This window comes from Acyrthosiphon pisum, chromosome A3, assembly GCF_005508785.2.
Source record: "Acyrthosiphon pisum isolate AL4f chromosome A3, pea_aphid_22Mar2018_4r6ur, whole genome shotgun sequence".
Classification (NCBI taxonomy): domain Eukaryota; kingdom Metazoa; phylum Arthropoda; class Insecta; order Hemiptera; family Aphididae; genus Acyrthosiphon; species Acyrthosiphon pisum.
This window is the reverse complement of record NC_042496.1, coordinates 8,221,273-8,243,331: the sequence shown is the minus strand read 5'-3', so window position 1 is coordinate 8,243,331 and position 22,059 is coordinate 8,221,273. Positions and strand designations below refer to the sequence as shown.

Here is a 22,059-nt window from a genome sequence, read left to right as displayed (position 1 = left end):
GAACACAGTATTTAATATTACCGATTTTCGAATATTCTATTCTTGAACATTGTAGAAGTTTCTAGAATATTCTAAAACTAATGTCCACCGTTTTCACCATTACTTCCACCCCTTCCAAACTCTAACTATCAATGGGAGTCCAAGGACCATCTACCACCACAAACCCCAGTTAGTGTGGGGTGGTGAGTGATTGTGTAAAAAAGTGAGTATACGCCCACACACATTTTCCTTTTATATATTTATATTGATATTGATTGGTTTTTTTTTTTAAGTTTAAACACTTGTATTTTTTTGTAGGTATTACAAAGATCATTGTGGGTTACATATCCATATTGGTACTTAGAATAAACTTACAACAAAACTATAAAATCAAAAATGCATACATTTTATGCACGTTGTTATTGTGAAATACGAGTACTTATAATTAATAACTACCCATGAATTATTATTTGTTTTTCTCTATGATGCCTATAATACATAAAATAATTATGACTTATTGATCACAACACAGACATATAAGTTCTAATGTCGAATAATATTATGATATTAGAACGCAAAAAATATAAACATCACTTACAATTTTTATACGTTGCGCAAAAATGCAAGTTTAATATTAACTATGTATACTGTAGTATAATGTACGTAGGTGGTAAGGTAATACAACTATATTACTTATTTTCAAATAATTTCTAAACCGCAAAGTATTAACCAACACCCAATGCTTCACTGTATCAATGACGGCGGTATTTGTGAGAATATTGTTATTTGATAGTATTATGTAATAAGGTGTGGGAAAACCACAACATAAGTTTACACGATGCAGGTTATCATGAGAATTTAAGACAAATTTTCATTGAACAGTGGATTTAGAGAAAATCGTAATTAGTAATCATCGAATATGTTCTAGCTTCCTAGTGGCCTAGTCCCTATACAAAAACAATAATCAAATGAGTTAAAAATTCCATGTTCGTTATTTTATCATTTAATATAAATTTAATTATTGCTATTATGTATTTAATGTTTTGTAATTATTATACTATAATCTATAAGACGTATATTTTTTTTTTACGAGTTAACATCAAAAACGTTCAAAATTTAAAATAAAATAATGTTTAGAAACAATTGACGAGATTAGACATATTCTTATTTTAATAAATATTATTAAACAATAACAAAACATAATTATTTACTTACTATACTTTTACTAATAAAATACATTATTTGTCACACAACAAGTGATATAATATTTGCTTTAAGTAAGTTTTAAGTTGTTCCTAAAAAATTAATATTAATTTTGATCCTCTAAATTCAAAGTTTTATGAGATAATGACAAAAATAACTATTGATTAATTAACACGCTTTAATAATATATTTATTTATAATAAGTTATTAAATTTACATTATTTCACAACTGATTAATAAATCATAGAAATATTATCTGTAGCAAAGAACAGACAAAAACTAACTAAAATTGAAACGTCTATCAATTCTAACGTAGCCAAAATAATACTGGCGATGAAAAATATATAAAAAAAATAAATTTGGGGTCAAGTAGGTATAAATAATATAATATAACAATTATTCTGTATTATTATTTACAAGAAAAAAAAATATATAATAATAAGTATAATAATTTGGGACTTGATGACACACTTATCGTCTAGACGTCGGCGGGGCTGGGGTATGTTGCATACAACCCTCAACATTTTCAGGCCAATCACAAACATTTTCTTTCGGGTTAAACACTAAATTCGATGGACATGGCATGTGATGTTTTCTTTCGCCTTCACACATGTAATACATTGTACAGTCAGCTTTATCCGGGTGATATGATATGTGACCGTCTTCTTCTTCACATGTCACAGACGTCGCTAAATAAATAATATATATAATTAAAATATAAACATCGTAATGTAACCTTTTACACTATGTCACTATATATTACTATTTTATGCATATTATAAGTCTTTTAAGATAAGATCATTCAAATTAATAATTTATTCTAATGATTCTTTCAAAAAAAATTATAAAATTATATTATTTTTATGTATAGTGTTTTCTTTAAGTATACCACCGCTTGAGCGCACTTAAATTGCATACCTACCGAGTTTACTATACAAAATATAATATTTAATATGTTTATATGAAATATTAAGTTTAATATTATTAACATCGAAGTATTAGCTTATGTTTTAACTTCTAATACTAGATATTTCAAAAAAACTAAACATCTATTAATTAAATTAAATCAGTTTGGAAATATGTTTAACAGATCAAAAGTTAAACAAGTATAATTTGAATTTGAATTTGATTCATATTGAGATGAAAATGTAATATATTTTATTGTTATGAATGATCCATCATAATAATTATAGTAACAATATTAATTTTACAATACATAATATTATTATTTATTCATATTGTTTTGAAAATAATTACGGTCTTTAGTTGTATAAACAGTGTTTCTTCCCGTGGCTTCATATGGTCCATCGTATTCCAGTTTAACAGTGTATCCGGCAAGTTCTTGTTTCATGGCATTGATTAATGGATATTTACCTGTACCACATACACCACGATAGTCGTCCATATCTACAGACCATATCATAACTCCTCCAAATCCTTCTTCTTTCAACCAACTCATCTACGAACAAATATATTTCAATTAGTTTTCCTTTGAAACTGTTAGACATCAACATGAAATAATTAGGCGCGATATCACTTATCTATACCTTAGTTTTAAGACTTCTCTCGTCATCAAAACCAATCCACTGATCTTTTCTATAGGCAAATGGCACTTGTTGTTCATTATCCCAGACAAGTGTTGTATTTTCCACGTGTAAGAAATCACACACCTAAGAGCATATTCAAAGGTTTATATTAAATTTATAATCGTTTATGAATTGTACGCACTTCATAATATGCCATAAAACCAGCTTCAGAAGTGTACTTTCCAGCTGTACCACCGCCAGATGCAGGAGCTCCAATATCAAACTTAGCTGGATCGACCAATGTAAATGACCTTCCATAAGTCGGCATTCCAATCATAAGCTTTTCTTTGGGGGCACCTTGCTTCACCCATTCTCTGGCACTGTAGTCCTATAAAATTAAATATTGATATTATGTAGTTGAATGAAAAAAGTGAAATTTTTCCGTTTTACTTACGACAGTAAGCTTCTTTTGGTAGCTTGTGGCACTTTCTAAAGGATATAGAGGGCTATTGTGTCCTACTTGACGTTCCCACTGTCCATGAAAATCGTATGTCATCACATTTATAAAATCTAAATACTTTGATATTTCAACGACATCATACCTAAATAAAATTAAAAAAAAACATCAGCTGTTGTTTATTGAATCGAGTTGTCATAACTTACCCAGCAGCAATTGCTTCGAAACTAGCTGGTACGGCTGCTGTCAATAAAAGCCTTGGAAGACCAGAGCTCTTAGATTCTCCTTCGAAGGCTAATCGTAGTTCTTTCAGTAAATTAACATATGCTGCTTTATCGTCTAGTCCTCTAGGATATTCCCAATCGACATCCAAACCATTAAACTTGTGTTCTCTAAGGAATTCAATGGCTTCATACACAAATTGATTCATACGGAATACATTACCAGTCAGTTCTTTGAACGGTGTCGATCCAAATGCCCAACCGCCAATAGCTAAGAGCACCTTAAATAAACAACATTATTAATGGTCAATGAATATATTATGATGCTAAAATAAAATTGATTAATCCATTTAAACTATGTTTACTTTAAGATTAGCATTTTTCTCACGAAGAGCCATCATTTCTTTGTATTGTTCAGTATCTTTCTCGTCAACAAATGTTAGTTTGAAGTCTTTCAATGATCCGAATGCATATATTACGTGAGTACATAAAGAAGGATCGATGTTATCTGGAGTGAATTTTCCAGCACCTGGTCTCTTAATAGACCAACTAGTCATATAACACATAACTTGAGGTGCTCGTACTAAAATAAATAACAATATATATTATAACCATTGATAGGTATTATTTAAAATGCTAAAATGCTTACCATTCATGTCAACTACATCAGTCTGTATAGCAGTAGATGCTTGAATTTTGGACGGTTTGGTTTTTGATAATACTTCACTGACACTTATTTTGATTGGTGACGGCTTAGTTATGGTTTCAGCTATAATAGTGTTAGCTACCTTCGACCAATCAATGTCCTCTTTACCTCTTTTTATACCTCTAAGCTCTTCTCTATTACAATAAATTACCTTTATTATCCAATATCTTTACATAATTGATTCTAACACAAACCTCATGGCACCAATCAATGGGTATTTCACATCACTACAGAATGTGCCGGTGAAATCGTCCATATCCACTGTCCAGACCATGGCTCCTCCATATCCATTGTCTTTAATCCATTTCATCTTGTTTCTGATGGATCGCTCGTCATCAAATCCAATCCATTGATCTCCAGAAATTGCATAAGGTACTTTCATTTCATCGTCCCATACATAGGTTGCACCATTTTTAAGTATTTCACAAATCTAAAATAGAAATGAAAAATAGAATAATACAAATAGTTATTTGAAAAATCGGAAAATAATGTATAGATGTTTTTTCATATTATTTAGTTTGAGTAATTAATGTACATATTACTATAGCACGTAATAAGTATTGATAAAACAGAATTTTTTTAGAAAACTAAAAATAATTATAATAAATAACCTTAATTCGATTAGAGTATAATATAAGTAATAATTTTATTTAAAACTAAATAATAATAATATAATCCAAACTTAATAATTAATAATTTACAGCTAGACGTTATTATTATTTTAATGCGATAATATGGCAAGAAAATAATGCAATTATTACAAATTAACTTAGATACTTAATAATTATAATTACCTCATAATAAGCCAAAAAACCGGCTTCTTTCGTATACTCTCCAGCTTTACCTCCTCCTGATGCCGGTGAATTCACTTTATAGTTGGCTGTGTTGGTTAAAGTGAATGTTCTGCCATACGTTGGCATACCTATGATAAGTTTTTCCTTAGGTGCACCCATCTTAGTCCATATGCTCGCGGCATTATCAACGCTCAATTGTTTACGCCACTCAGAATCAGACGATGGGGAGTATAATGGTGCATTATGTCCAGTTTCTCTTTCCCATTTTCCGTGAAAATCGTATGCCATCACGTTAATGAAGTCCAAATATCTAGTAAAATGAAATAAATACGTATCAGAACATATAGATAGGGAATTAATAAATTATATAAGAAATATACTTACGAAGAAACCGCTGGTACGTCATAACCACCTTTGATGTTATCAGGACCAACAGGGACTGCAGCCGTTAATAATAAACGGGGTTTCTTCACTTCTTGTGCTTCGGCTTCAAATGCTTCCCTAAGTTCTGAATACAAATAAAATCGATGCCCATCAAATATTTTGTAAGTATTAAATATATAAAATACTATTTTAATAAATAATACTATACCTTTCAGTAAGTGTACAAAGTTCTTTTTGTCGTCCTGTCCTTTTGGATACTCCCAATCTAGATCCAAACCGTCGAAGCTGCGAGCACGGAGGAAAGGTATAGCACTGTAAATAAATGTCTGCCTTGCATATCGAGTAGCTGACATATCCTTAAACTTTTGTGTGCCGAACGACCAACCACCTAAAAAATTAACGATTCTATTATAGACGTCTTGAAAACTACAAGTTGCGAAACAATAAAATTAAATATCATAATATCATTATCAGAGATAGTTATAAAATTGTTTCTCTTTAAACTGATGGTGGTTGGATCTTGAGATTCACCTCATTGTGTCGTCAACAATCCAAATATAATAATAAGATAACAATAAAATAAAAATAAAGAAAAACTCTTTTTGTATAGTGATTGATTTTTATTAACTGTAGAACCATTTTTACTATTATATTATATAAATGACAAAAGAAATTATCAGTGAATCATATAATTATATGTGAAAATGGGTGGTTTATACAATTATACTTTATATCGAAGCGATGAGTCATTTTTATAATAACACATATTTGTATTGTTATGTCGTACGTTTCAATAAATGTATAAATGAAATACAATGCTGAATGATGAAATATTATTACCGCGTTGTTAACAAACGAAGTATTTTAAAAATTCAAACTTGAGTATTAAACGTTAATATATTAGGTACTTATATATATTACCTACTTTATATCTGTCATGTATTCATGATTGTCAACAAGGATGGCCTATAGAATATTTAATATTAGATTTTTTTACATAAATGCTACTATTTAATAATAACTTTTTCTATTTTTATTAGAAATATAGGTACAATTTGTGCCCTAGGGCACAATAAGAATATATGCTACAAGAATAAAAACATGAATAATAAATAAAAATGTGATACATAACATTTTATGACTAAGCGTCGTTAATCACCGACATACAAAAAATTGCACAATTCAAATTTTACAAAATTTAAATGTAGCGCAATGTAGGTATACTTAATCATAATTACTGATTACTAGGAATATTATTAATTAATAAATAACAATGCTGGTATAATATTCTATTAACTATTACACTTACCTAAAGCTAATAGGGTTTTTAACTTTGGATTGGCTTTTTTTAGGTTCTTAATTCTATCATATAATCCAACCTTTCCGTCTTTGCTTTCGTCATTAGATTCGAATGACGATAAACGTCCTTTTTTCAACCACCCGAAGGCAAATATGACGTGAGTACATAATTCCGGGTCGATGTCTTCAGGTAAGTATTTTCCGGTTTTCGGTCTATATTGTGACCAATTTGTATAGTAGCAAACAATCTGAAACACAAGACTTCTATGTTAGGAATTTTCTAATTATCACCCTAATCCTTGACGCCCTAATAATAGAGAAAGCTAACAATAAAATAACACGTGAACAAAGAGCAGGTGTGTCCGCATATTAATTATCGTACCTACGTAGTTTTTATTCCAACGACACTTTAAAAATATCCTTGGCATTTACTGTTTACACTTCGGCATCTGTATGACAAGTCGTTGGAATTAATAATTTAACTTATCGCGTAGACAAAAAGAATGTCTTGCAATTACGTACCTAGTCATCTAGCACCAGGTGCATATTTTATTTCGTTTTTATATACTATAGGTAGGTACATAGATTACATACATTCCTATAATATAATTATTAATTATAATATGCACACATACATATTATATTATACTATGAGTATGTATTATATAAATGTAAGAATGTCTCTTATTAATAAACACCTACGGGTGTTTTGTAATTTACGTTGAAACTTAAAAGTTCATAGGTAAATATTCAGAGTTACGTACCTATGAACTTTAAAGTTCCATTGTAGATCTGCATATTATTATAGATACATCGAAGGAATTATAAACCACTTGATTTGACGAAATCATCCCACCGATATAAAAGTAAAAGAGAATAAGTTTTATGAAAAAAATTAACACCCATTATAATAATATGATACTTAAAGGTAGGTACATACTACATACTTTAATACTTGTACAAAACCACAAAATTAAACCCGTTTTGTTGGATATTTATGACTGGTTCACTATAACATAGCTGCTGCCTGCTGGTACACATTAATTGCATTATATCAATTATAAGTACATTTGTATATAGGTAATACTTTAATAGTACCAATGAGTCGTGATCAAAATCTTTATTAACCAACGATCTGAGAGCAGACACTCTCGGCTTACGGACTTGTTTAATATTATATTGTATTCCAACGACGAAATTAGGATTATTTCGAAATAAGCTCTCGAAAATCAAAGACGTTTTGTTTCATCAAAACTTCTCAATAATTTAATTAGAACACGTCGTTATGTTATTATCAGTGTCGAAATAATATTGCATTGCGTAATAATATTATAGCCACTGATCATTGAATAGGTAGGTACTTAATGTTTTTCAATTTAAAATCACAATCACACGTGCCCTTCGGAAGATTTGTTACATATTATATAGGTACAGTTTTTTTCGCCAATTTTATTAATAAAGAATAATATTTCCTGACCTGTCATACCACAGAACGTCATAATATGTTTCGTATTTACACAATTACACACAAAAGGTTTGATTTATTATTAATCTTATATGGTTTGGAGATACATAGGTAAGGCTAGCCCGGCGCAAAACTATTGAATAGAATTTTATGCCCGTCAATATTGACGTTCATTTTTCCGCTCGATAAACACCGAAGGTCTATGGGCTAAATCATATTGTTCTAAATAAAATTCGTATGGCGGAATATAATATGGTTTTGAACGGTACCTCACTACTTCCCGTTCCTTAAACGGTAAACAACAGGACTTTTGTCCTTCGGTCTACGCGGGTGAGACTTTACGTACCTTATATCCACCTTCATCCTGGTTGTCTTTTGCAGTTGTCACGTGCTTTTCCGTCGAAGCGTCGGTACCCGACTTCCTGGTAGCAGTACGGTTGCGTATCTTAAACTTGTTCACCGAAGCCGATGTTTCCATGTCTACAACCGTGGAAGTGGCCGCCGCTGATGAATCCGAAACTGCAGTAGTTTCTTGCTGCAATTTGTTGCCTGTGGGCCGTCTCAGTCTTCTTCGGATTGCTATAAATAACAATTTTAAAATTATAAAAAGTGCTACCACAGGGATAGGGACAGGGACAGGGACACCAAAGCCCGAGTGTTGTAATATTAAGTATAATTTTAGTATTTCAGTAAAATTGTTGGGTTACTACAAAATAGGTACATTATATAAATGGAATATTATGCAGTGTATATTAATAATTGAATAGGCTGGACGTTAACGAGTTAGAAATTAAATAAACTTTTTAACTTAACTAGTTACTTTTGGATTTTCATTAACTTACTAAATTTTTTTGTTAATTAACGTGAAATTAATGAATTAATTTTTCATTTTATGAAGTAATTAAGTAATTAAGTTAATTTATTTTGTTTTTCATTAGATTACATTTCACTATTTGAGTCTATCTCGTTTTAATGTCAAAAAATATTTACCGTGAATAGTTTTAAGTCAACATTTTATATTTTTCCAATCTAATTTATTTGAAAATACTGTATAAAGTATAAACACTAAAGTCTATAATTTAGTATTGAGTTGGAAAAAAATTAAGTACGCCAGCGTTGTATAAAAAATAAATTTTTTTTACTTAACTGAGGTAACTAATAATCAAACTAACTTTTAACTTTTAAATTATTGTTATTGGTGCATAAAAACACTGAGTTAAAAAAAATAATTAACTTGCCCAGCCTTGGGTAAATTCTAACGGCATTGCGCTATTACGGTCGTACATTAACTTTATATCAATGATCTTAAGATTTAAATAAGAATAGTATAAGTAATCTAATAAGATATTAAGATATGTCATATTATGTGCGTAGATTTAATAATTTTATTTCACATAACTAAAGACTATATTTTAACTCTTGAATTGTTCAGTTAATTCAATAATAAGTAGGTAGGTAGTATTAAATTTAATGTTGAATACATTATATTTTATATTTTATAGATTATAGCCACGTGACATGCAATTTAAATTACACAATTAATATTAGTATGGAGTATAGTAAATAATGTAGGTATGTATAGTGTGCGCACAGCGGAAAATATTTTATTTAATGTGCCTAATAATAAATTAAGATTGTTAAAATTATTCAAACAAAAATTGTGTTGGTGCATATTTTTATTGGATTAGTAAGAAATTTAATATTTTATTAGTTTATCATTAGCTCTTTTATGAATAAATTATTTTCTAATTTATAGTTAATAATAAGGAATTTCAAACTTATCATATTATTAATTTGTTATTATCCATTATGGTTTTAAATAACCATTTACAACAAAAAGTAGAAGATACATTTATGTCAACTTAAGAACCCAATAAAATGTTTAAATGTACGATTTAAACTATAATGGTTGACAGTTAAATGGGACTCGTGTATTATTGTGGTATTATACAGGCATCATTTACATTTTATGCATTGTTCTCAATCCCAAACAAACATAATAATATCTTTGTTAAATTATGTTTGTATATAATATATACAATTTAGCATAATTTTTTTTTTAGGCTGGGTACAGATATTTTGATTTTCTCCAACTCCTACCGAGTTTGCGTAACATTTTCGTTGTAATGGTTACAATTATATTAATTATGATTCATACATTTTGTTTAAAGTGGAAAATATCGAGTAGAGTGCTTACGTTTCTTCCAATTTTTCTTCTAATTTTCAGAACTAATTTTTTTTAATATTAGAGTTCTATAATTTGATAAAGGTTTTAAATTAATTACTAATATATCTTATTAAAAACATGTAATATACTTATTTATGATTTATATGTGTATAAATATAAATTATATTATGTATATTATATGGTATGTAAAAATCTACAAACTAGAAAAATCTTCTTCAAGATTGTGCTTCATATAAATCATAATAATATTATATTGACATAATTACTTAATACAACAAATAAATAGTTAAAATTAACTATAACCTTTTGTTTGGTTAACATTTAAAACTAAAATGTAAAAAATGCTGATAATATTCAATAATAAGAATATTAGTATAGGAATAATAATGTTTCATTGTCCACTCCTATACAAGATCACCGTGTCCAATATACTCTTGACTAGGTACCTACTTATGTTTGAAAAGCGAAAACACGCAGTTTATTAGTAATAATACCGAGGAGTAAGGTACTCAATCACGTCATAATAAATCAATAATCATTCATTATTATAGACTCCTGATTACACTTACTTGTGAAGTAACAATTTTACTAATAATCGTCTATATAAATAAAAATGATTGGATTAGAAATAAATTAATAACATGAATTGATACTGTTATTATATTCACTATAGAAGCATACTACCTACTCGTACCTATAATTTGTATGAGAGATTTTCAAATAACTATCTAACACGTATTACGTTACAATTATTTATTTATGAGAAAAAATGGTAACAGTAATGAAGACGACCATGAACTAATTAGATTTATCAAAAAAAATCAGATCAAAACTTAGAAGATATAACCTTGTTAAAATAATGTTAGAACTTTTCTACGGAATAATATATTCAGAATCAATTAATCGGAGCGTGGGAAGGAAAATAATTGTTTTTTTATTTAGGAATGTGTGCTGCTATGATATAATATATATTCATGAATTATCACACATTTATCTTTTTCAAGTAAATTAATTGGATCTTTTAATTTTAAATTCATTTGTTATTTATAACTCCCTCAAAATTATGTGTGGGACGTGCACCATTTTATTTTTATAAATGTTTATCAAGACAATCAGGAAATTGTCGTAATTTTATACAAACATTTAATATTACCTCTGTATAAATTCTTACATCAATTTTATTATATTAAATTATTTCATTCAAACATAAAATGTATTCTATATGTTTCTCGATTTTTTTCTTTGCACATACAACTCAATAACTCATATGGTGTTTATAATCTCAAGGTTTTTTCCCTATCAAGCTTGTAATGTATTTATGTACTGCACATTTAAAATACGTTGAATATTGAATACGATTAATACGAATTTGCCATGCACACATTAAATTGTCAACTTTAAAATTAAACGTATAGCGATTTATCGATTTATATATTTAATACACCTAAACATTGCAGTTAAACTATTAACGAATTTCGTGTTCGCACTATTGCAACTCGTATTACCTATACGACCAAACGTATATTTTGTTGAAAAATTATGGTCCGTTGAACAATTTTTTGATAAAAACGTATCTGAAGGCAACCGGTTTGAAGGCGATGGCATAAAATGATTTGACTCAACAACAGTGATAGATTTTATATGTTGGGAAATGATTCGGTCGATAATCCAGTTTAAAAAGGAAACACAAGCAGTGGTGAACCCATATCAACGTATATATACGCGTTTGTGTGTGTGCGTGTGTGTGTATTGTGTACATGAATATAATATATATTACATTGAGTAACCGTCGCCGTCGGGAGCTGGTTGAGCTGGTCTATACCAATACACGACAAGAGTGTAATTATTATTAGATATCATATATTCATTTAAGTAGTATATATATATATATATATATATGTGTGTGTGAGAGTGCACAGATCAGCTGGTTGAGGACGATTGGTGCGGGTCAGCGTAAAAAACGAGAGCGTTGCGCACGCTTCGTTGACAAAAAAAAATAAATAAAAAGTAAAAGGTGCGCAAAACGACCGCTCGCTAGCTGCATGGCGAAACTGGTTCTCCGCGTGTCCGCCCAAAGATTATTGTCTGCGTCTGTGCGTCTACATAATAATAATATAATACTATAATAATAATAATATCCATGCGGATGATATTATTTAATAGACATAATATTATTATGGACGTAAAAGCACACGGTATCGATCTCAAATGACTAAACTTTTCGCTTCCAGACACTCGGTGGGCATTCGGATGAATTAACAGTTTTTGGCTTTCACAAAATATGTTTTAAGTTTATTATAATTTATAGCCGTCTGACGTGCAAGATGCATTATTGACATGTGAATCGTTTTTATGTTTGTTTTTTTGTATTGCTATCAAATGATTGTTTGTAAATTTTAATGCGAACCTAAATAACGTTTACAGTTCAATATTTAAATATCACAATTCGTATTACAGATCAGTTTGATTATCAAACATAATGACTTTGGTGAAACAGAAACTATAACAATTATCAAAAATATAAATTATAGCAAATACACATTCTAAATCGAGTAACAATGTGAATTTTGTAATAAATAATAACTCTTTAAAATGACAATCGTGACTGTTATACCCATGAGCTATATTTTAAAGAAAATTGTATAATAAAGTCATTATTCTGACAGATTTCATAATATTTTTATATTCTAAATTTTTCATAAACAAAATATTATAATATCAGATTTACTTCGAACTCGCAACCTAATGACAAAGATTGTATATAAATATAATTTGACGTGTCACGTGTCATGATAAATTAATGTAGAGTTGAACAGGGGTCCTCTTGCACCATCTAAGATTTCACTTGAATTGCAATTAATTTGTAGACTACAGTCTACAATTTATATAATGTGCAAGTTAGATAAAATTATATAAACATTTTAAATAATATATTATAATTCGCCACAATATAATTTATTGTATATATTTTTTTTACAATATATTTAATTAGAGACTCGATGAAAGTTAAACATATTTTTAATATATATATTTTTTGAAGAAGAAACCCACTTATTAGTTATAGTAAAGAAAATATTCTCATATGATGTTGTTTTTTAGACGCGATAATAATAGAAACTGGATTGTAAAAAGGTGAGTGAAGCGAGACGAGTGCCCAACATCCAACCTAACTCTGTATCCGGTCCACTTATTGTACGCATTATAACTATCAACCAATTGTAAAATTATGTTTCATTATTCACCTTAAACAAATTTGAACCGCGTAACGAAATTTTTAAATGAAAAAAAAAATGAATAATAATTAATGACTAATAAAACCAAATAATGCATACTGTGTAGGCTGAGCTAAAAAAGAAAAAACGGGGAAGTAACTTTACTGCATTGTTTTGAGTTTCAAGTGTACATCGTCATTGATTAGGTCACTAAATAGTGTTTATAAATTATAAAACAATATACGTAAAGCAAGAAGTTTCAAATCCTAATGATTAATATTTTTAAATAACAACATAATACTAACATGCCAACATGGTTAGAAAGAAAATCTTTTTTCTTCATCTAAATATCCAACTAAATTGTGACTATATATTTTCGTTACAGAATAAATATTTTGTTTGACATAAATCGAGAAAAACTAAGAATATCTAGTTGAAATTTTAAAATTTCTATAAAACGCTAAAATAAGGTAGGTAGGTGCTTGAAATATTTTAAAAATTATATCGTGTCTAGAAAATGCAGGTATAAATATTTTTTTATGCATATAGATTGTAAATAATATATTCTTTAATAATTTAAAAAAAATATTTTATGAATATTTGGTGAAAATATGATGTACCATGTTCTTCATTTTTCAATCGATTTCGTCGTAAACTGGTGTTGCGTAAATATTCTCGTTTTTTCTTAATTTTGTTTTTGTATTTTCCCGGTTATTTTGAAAAATGAAAAGTACTAGAAATGTTTTACTTTGGATCTCATAAAGTCCCAAATAGATCTGATTTTGTATCATAAACACGCACCTCGAGTTAAAATATTATCATTTTTACTACTCAAAAACGTGATAACAGACACAAGTATAATTTATTTTGAAAATGGAAAAAAACACATCATTGTAAAACACATTGATCGAACCACCCAGAATCTAAAACAATTAATTAAATTTATCACAAAAACGATTAAGTCAAATTGTTTTAATGTTAAATTTGTTTACCAAAGCAAATAAGAATACGTTTTATAAAGTTCTTATATAATTAAATGTAACTCGTTATTCTTCTATTGTTGCGAAATTAAATGGTACAATATTACGAACAGGTACTGGGCCTGTTATCTTATCTAAACCACCATCGGGAAACATTGCAAATGTTTAAGTTTTGTAAATTTTTAAAATGATAAAATCAAATAAATTCTGAGTAGATAATATGGTCCCGTACGTGTATATATCTACTATTACATCGTAACACTGATATATCGTTGTGGAACTGTGCAAGATTTTTGTGCGATCGAGTGTTTTGCAATTATTTTTATTTTTTCCCATAAATGCCGTCGCTTGTCACTGAACTATTATATAACATTATACATTTTTAACGCATTAGCATGTACATATTAAACAAAATAAGCGTTTGAAACATGAATGGTCGGTATAGGAATGAGCGTTTGTTTGATTTAATCGTATACCCCTCACACACAAAAAGCAAGTGTTCAGTGACAAAACACAATATGTTTTCTTGGGCATAGGATTATGTCACACGTACCTACGGACAACCGGTGCTGGATTTGGGGAAACCGGTCCCGATGAAATTGCAAGTATATACCTTTACGCTGTTTTGAACCTTGACCCGCAGTACAACGACCTTGCACCGCGGTCCTCCGGAACCAGTGAAAGCGCATCGGACATCCTGCGACGCTCAAACGGTCGTGCGAATCGACCGGAGAAGACGATAAACAATAAAATTTAAGAAAAAAAAGCGTATGTATTTCCTATATATTATAATATACCGTACATGCAGCCCGACTGGCTCGTAATAATAACCGTCGTGCGTGCGCGAGTGCATGTGCTTAGGGAGAAAGTATACACACTTAGGCGATCACACAATATTGTGTGCATGAATGTTAAATTGCAGATATCGTAAGTACCTGTTGCCGGCTGCAATAACGATACCCCCGAGCGAATTATACAGGCAGTGTGTAACTACCTGCCGACTGCCAGTCACTACAGCAGAATATTGCCATTGATAAAATATATAATTCTGTGGTTTGGTTTCTAGCGTTAAAGGTGATATACTATATAGAGGAAAAGAGTTTAAGCTCAGGTAGGTACTATAATCCAGTACTCTATGAGGAAACTAGATTAATAATAATTTATTACTTGGTATAGGTTAGGCCTATCTGATTAATGTTGTACATTCAATTCGAACACATATAATGTTAGGAAAAGTTACGACTTTATAAGTTCTATAATATTATATATATGAACTTATAATTTATAAATATTGCGCCGAATAATATCAATTTGATTGTTAAAATTGTTACGGTATAATAACAATAACATGACGTCGTTACAATAGGGTATAGATCAAAGTACGAATAAATACACAAAAAAACATAAGCGAGAACTCTTTTACAGCTGCAATGAATCAATATATATTAATAAATTAGGTAGTATCCATAATGATTATCGTTTTAAATTAATCATCGTATTTATTAGGTAACACTCATATATTTTACCTACGTAACGTAACTTCGGTACGGTATTGATGAAAATCATACACTTTTTAATATTATGAAATGTTTATTTCTCTTTTGACTTAATTATGTGAACTCTGGTTAAATAAAAAATGGCAAGTGTTGTATAATTCACGAACGTTTCGATTTTGTATTATATGTGTTCTTCGGTCATTCGGTTTTCGGTTTCATTATTTATGTGTTGCTTATATATTTTATTATTATTTCATACACAACATGTACATTAACAATTTTTTATCTGTTGTATAAAAAAAATTCGAAACAAGAATAATTACAGTCCTGTAATGTACAAATCATTAAGTACATGTTTAATCTAGGTATTAACTATATCAAAAATATACATAATAATAACTTATTACATAATTATTTTTAACAACTATAAATAGTATGAAATGTAGTATGACTCATATTATATAGTTTTCAGTTTTAGTTGAACAAAATAATATTAAGATATTTATTTTCATAGTTTCTTATACCATCGTTAGAGTTTCTCCATATAATATTTTTACATGGTAGTAAATAAAATGAAAGTAACTATATAAATATTTTATATTTGCTTCATTGATTATGTTGTGATCTGAGTACCGAAATGTGTGCCCTAAAAAGCTTATAAAATATAACATGTTACTTCCAGTCATGACGAGTCGTGTACAAAAACTGACCTTAATAGGTAATACACATTTAAACATTTTAAGCCATACAGCATTACAGTGTATATAAAAAAATACAAATTTATAGTGTAAATATCGTGACGTCTTAAACATAATATTATACCTACCTAACTTTTGAACTACGGTGGTCGATGACTATACAATATACATAACTATATTGCCTATAATTTTTTTATATATTATGCTTACATCCCTTTAAACAGTGATTTATATTTTACTATAATTCTATACAATATTCAATATTATTATAATATAATATATAAATCTGATAACAATAATTTAAAAACGTAATCATAAAAATCAACTTAAAAGGGTTATTTTCTATAAACTGGCTGAATATATGCGTACAAAATCGTCAACATACATTTTTTTTTACAAAAGTTAATAATGTACCTAATACATTTTTAAACGAAAATAGTTTTTACTTTAATAACAACATTATTTGAATGAAAATGGCTTTGTAAATGCGATAAATCGTAAAAATATAATTTAAAACTTACTTTCTGAATTTGTATACGAGCATAGTGTTGCTACGATGGTGACAATGAGCAGCAATTTGAAGTGGAAGCAAAGCTTATATTTTCTGTTTGTCTGGAAAAATAAAAAAATAACAAAAATTAGCAACGAACATACATAGTATAATATAATAGTTGGATCAATAATTCGAATAATTATGTAGTAGCGGGTAACAGTAGTCAGCAATGGAACATGGAAACCACTTACGTTGAAGGAAATAACGCCTAATGTTTCTAGATTAGCCACGGTGAATCGGATTCACGTATTTGTGGAGATCCGTTCAATTTCGTACACTTTCCTCATCTACGTATTTATATAAATATCACTAGCTTTCACCGATTTTCTGACTCTTTGTCGTCGTGTATGACTAGCGAGAATATGTACCTAAAGCCGAAAACACTTGTTCCGTCATCTTATATAGATCTACGTTTGATCGTCGTCGTTGTTGGTTGACGGCTGTCGTATGATTACGTGAAAGAGGACGAACAATAGTGCACACAATGTATAACTATTCGATTTTTGGTTTGATAATCACTAGAGTTTTACTTTTTTTTGTTTATTATAGATTTTTGGAGCATAACTTTTAAGCATAGTCAAATTTCAGTAACTATATGAATACCTATCTATTATAATTACAAAAAAAATGCGAGTTTTGTTGACTTGATACTTTGAACCATGGTTGGTTATATAATTAATAATTATACTATAATCTACCGTGCTTTGAATATGTATTTAAATTTTAAGTATACTATCTCTTGACATGTTTTTAATTAAATACGAATTTTACTAACCATAATTATAAGTAAGCTAATAATTTATTACTTATCTCCAAATGATCAATAATAATATCAATAGAGTTATTCTTCAACTTAAATATGTTTTTGTGTGAGTATAATAAGCACGTTAAACATGAAGCTCATAATTCGTGATCCTACAGTAATATGACGATATTATAGATAAGTTTAGTTACTATAGTCAGAACATCTTTCACGCGCCAGGAAAGTTATAATATTCGTCAATGTGTGCTTATATAAAATTAAGACTAGATAAATACGGAGAAAGAGAGAGAGAGAGAGAGAGAAAGAGAAATATAGAAAACACCGAGTAAATAGTCATACATTAATACACAATCCTTTCGTTTTTAATTTTTCATATGGGTTTTAATTAGTCCGAAATTGGAGCAAATGCGAAAGCCAAAACAATAACGTTCACAACAGCTAGAGATTAGCAATTATACACGTCCGTTCGCGGATAATAGTATAATATAAACTCAATCCTCGTGTGTATATAATATAACAGTCCAAAGAATCTCATACGCACAAGCCATATACACTCTGTACATGCGTTCGGGCAACCCAGCTTTCTCTGACAGCAACACACACACACACACACACACACACACAATAGCCTATACGTATCGTTTTTCCAGTTACACAACGCGTGATCTGAATACGGATTAATTAGATAGTTTAAGTCTTAAGAGAAGACACAGTTCTCAAGATGTATATAATTGTATAGTATACTGATACGAAAAACAAGAGACCTGAACACACACACACACACACCCGCGCGCGGGTCGTGTGAAATAAACACACATTGTTTTTTGTCAACCTTGGCTGGCAGTACGATTTTAGGTCGAGTGGACCTTTTGCTCTCAATATGTAACCGCCAAATATGGTACTCATTAACGACCGACTTCCGAGTTTTTAGTCCTACGTGTGCTGTATTGCAATACAATCATAACAATATAGGTACCATAGGATAGTTTATTTAATTATAACATGTTAGCATTTATTTACGACCGACCAGACTATAATATGATAATATGTTTCATCTCGGAGCTTTTTAAAACATTATCGTGAACAGATTTCATCATAGGTACGTGACAAGTTGTTTTTTTGTTTTCTTATCGTTTTTGAGACACGCAATGGCATCTTATATTTTCCAGCCGAATACATAAAAAAAAAACAATATTGAACTTTAGTTTTATAATTTTATATCAAATCATCTATTTATTATCTATTCATCTATCCATCTAATGAATATATATTCGACATTAAATGGCAAGGTATAGTACGGGTAAAGGTACTGACTACTAGGTACCTAAAAACGGAAACTTGACAACAATTTATGGATTAAAATGTTTACAAGGTTTACAATATTATAAAACAATAGAAGGGATGCGTCTTACATTATGACGGCTTGAAAAGAAATGGTTTCCTAGTTCTCATACCGACAGGTAAATATTGGTTTTTATGCTCATGTTTCATTCGTGTGTGCTTTATTTGTGGCTTTCATTAGCCGCAACAGGGCGTAGCCCCCTGGTTCACCTTGGACACGCTCTACATGAACCTCGACACATTATTTTGTGGTCCCCTTCATACGTAGGTACATGTATTTTTATTATTTTCAGAATACTTGCATATTATCGTTAAATGAATGATTGGATACACGGTGCTGCAGAGGTGATACATACGTGGACATTATTTTAAACGTATATGTAATAATATCGTACGCGTACAATATAATATAATTACATAATCTGTTCTCCCGTCAGAGTAGTTTTTATGATGTTCTTATACCCGACAGGGAAACATCTCGTAGAAACGTTGGCGAAATTCTTTAGTTCTTTCTTTGAAAACTGCGTGAAATTGGATTTTCAGTAATTGAAAATTTCGTTGTCAACGGATAAATGAAAAAAAAAAGGGAAATAAAAAACTTATCATTCTTTCGTTTTATTATTTTAGATACAAAGAAATAAGATAACTCAGTGATATTAAAAAGAGAAGGGGGCGTAATGTGTATATCATATGTTCTTCAAGGGAAACCTACCGAATGGTGACCCACTATTCTGTAACCTCATTGTTGTTTTCATAACAATTGTCTTTTTTGTGTATAAATTATCCATCATGTATAAAAAAAAAATGTAAAATACATACATAAATCAGTATATAGTGCATTATTATATAGGTATACATAAACATATTTTATATTTTAAATAATTTATTCCGTCGTTTTTCTTCTCTTTCATTATTTCTACATCCGATAACCCATTGTTAAATCACTGTCAATGTACTAGAAAGAAGTCTCTGTATAGAATGACACGTGAAGGCATTATGCACAACTCGATGTTTTGAAATTAAAAAAAATATGTAGGTACACACGCTGCACGTGTCATGTTTTTACCTGACTGTCCGGAAAATTCGAAATAAGTACAAGTCGTTGGCCAGCGTTGGTGCAACACAATCGCGAAAATTGCGAAAAAACATAATAAGCAGATCAACGGTGTACACCGCAGGGCAAAATAAATAGTTTGAACTAATTTTAAGTATCATTTCATAAGAAATATGAAGGATAGAGAATCTGAAAACATTTTTTATACTGTACGTATTATAATAAACCGTAGTCACCGTTTCGTTCCATTAGTTTCATTAATGACATCAAAGTATAAAATAATGTTTTTTATAAACGATCATGTTGGATGTCTTGAGAATTATGGGTGAGCTGCTTGTATGTCATTTTAAATCACGATTTCTAGTCTTATAAAAGCCAACCAAAATCAAAAGTAACAAAAACTGCAGCATCCAATTGGTATCTTATTATATTATTGACCTTATAATTTTCGTACAGAGTCGTAACTCATACTTTTTGAAACGAACGCCATATGCTCTTCATAATAAATAGTTCCTATACACGTAATCCTAATATTTTTGTTTAATTGATTGTCTTTTCGTCCAGGGACAATTTCTGAGAATTCGTGAGAGACAAATACATATTATACAGTTGATCCCTAGGTACCTGTATGTAATGTTATCGACTATTAAGTCCACAAAAGTCCGCACCCCCGCCTTTAATATCACCCCCCCTCCACCGTATGCCTTTCGGGCGTGGTTGTGGTGAACTCTGATGACCCACACACACACACACACACCTGTCAAAACGAATATTGCGCGGATATAATATTATATAGCAATATCAATCGCGCGTACAAAGTCATGCCCGCGTTTGTGTTATAATATTCGCCACACTGCAGCCTCCGGGTGGTACCGGGTGGTATACATGCGGTAATGGGCGTTGTCGCCGGACCATATTATTATTATTACTATAATATTATATTGTTTTTTTTTTTCATGGTGTGCGAGTTTGCAGTCCCGCGCGCATAACGTTTTCCTCGTTTGGCCACTGCAGCGGCGTACTATAATAATATCATATATACTCTCGCCGGGCCGGTTGCAGGTAACGAAAGCCAAAAAACCATGACTCCGCGATCGTTTACAAAAACTGATCTCGTCCGGCCAACCGTAATAATTGATATTCCGTTGAGTACCGGCGCGCGTTGCGTTATGATCGCAGTTTTTTTTTTTTTTACATTGTGTGAATAATAATAACAATTTGTGGTCAATGCTCTTGTCGAGTGAAAAACATGCATAATATACGGGAGAGGGAACTCGTGTTATTATATAGTAGCAATAAATAATAATAATAATAATAATAATAATAACGAACTAACGAAGGGAAAAAAGGCGATATATTATTATTATTATTATTATACACCGCGCACACGCACTCGATCCGCCGCTTTTCTGTTCGGTCACTGTTGTCGTGCACGCACCTAAACGTACCTACGTAATTTTATCACCACGACGAGACCAATACATTTATTGGTCAAGCAAATTTTTCGGACCATCGGAACGCGCGTATAAGTATATTTTAATTAACAGACTTCGCAATCCAAGCACATACGGTTTTTTCTTTTCGTTGGTCCGTAGATCGCGGTCATCCAGAGCTTAGTAAAGTATGATATTATATTTAGGTAGGTACTGCTGTTAAAAATGATACATTACGTCAGAATTTTATATTATCACAATGTTGTAAATTGTAATAGCGCCGATGTTCCTGTATTATATATTACAT

The 22,059-nt window shown here is 30.1% G+C and overlaps 1 protein-coding gene across 1 annotated transcript in view; it reads right to left on the bottom strand.

Annotated features, from left to right (window-relative positions):
- Positions 1–962: 962 nt before the first annotated feature.
- The window catches only part of LOC100165452 (probable chitinase 10), a 32,563-nt gene continuing 11,466 nt past the window's right edge, over positions 963–22,059 (bottom strand). The window contains exons 2-16 of the mRNA XM_001950345.3: positions 17,130–17,220; positions 8,381–8,613; positions 6,580–6,817; positions 5,479–5,658; positions 5,271–5,394; positions 4,887–5,196; positions 4,287–4,522; positions 4,036–4,226; positions 3,752–3,969; positions 3,372–3,667; positions 3,163–3,310; positions 2,911–3,096; positions 2,730–2,852; positions 2,440–2,641; positions 963–1,871 (exon numbers count right to left, since the gene is read on the bottom strand). Coding sequence (XP_001950380.1) covers positions 1,654–1,871; positions 2,440–2,641; positions 2,730–2,852; positions 2,911–3,096; positions 3,163–3,310; positions 3,372–3,667; positions 3,752–3,969; positions 4,036–4,226; positions 4,287–4,522; positions 4,887–5,196; positions 5,271–5,394; positions 5,479–5,658; positions 6,580–6,817; positions 8,381–8,613; positions 17,130–17,220 — 2,994 coding nt within the window. The 3' untranslated portion in view covers positions 963–1,653. The remainder of the gene's footprint in view (positions 1,872–2,439; positions 2,642–2,729; positions 2,853–2,910; positions 3,097–3,162; positions 3,311–3,371; positions 3,668–3,751; positions 3,970–4,035; positions 4,227–4,286; positions 4,523–4,886; positions 5,197–5,270; positions 5,395–5,478; positions 5,659–6,579; positions 6,818–8,380; positions 8,614–17,129; positions 17,221–22,059) is intronic.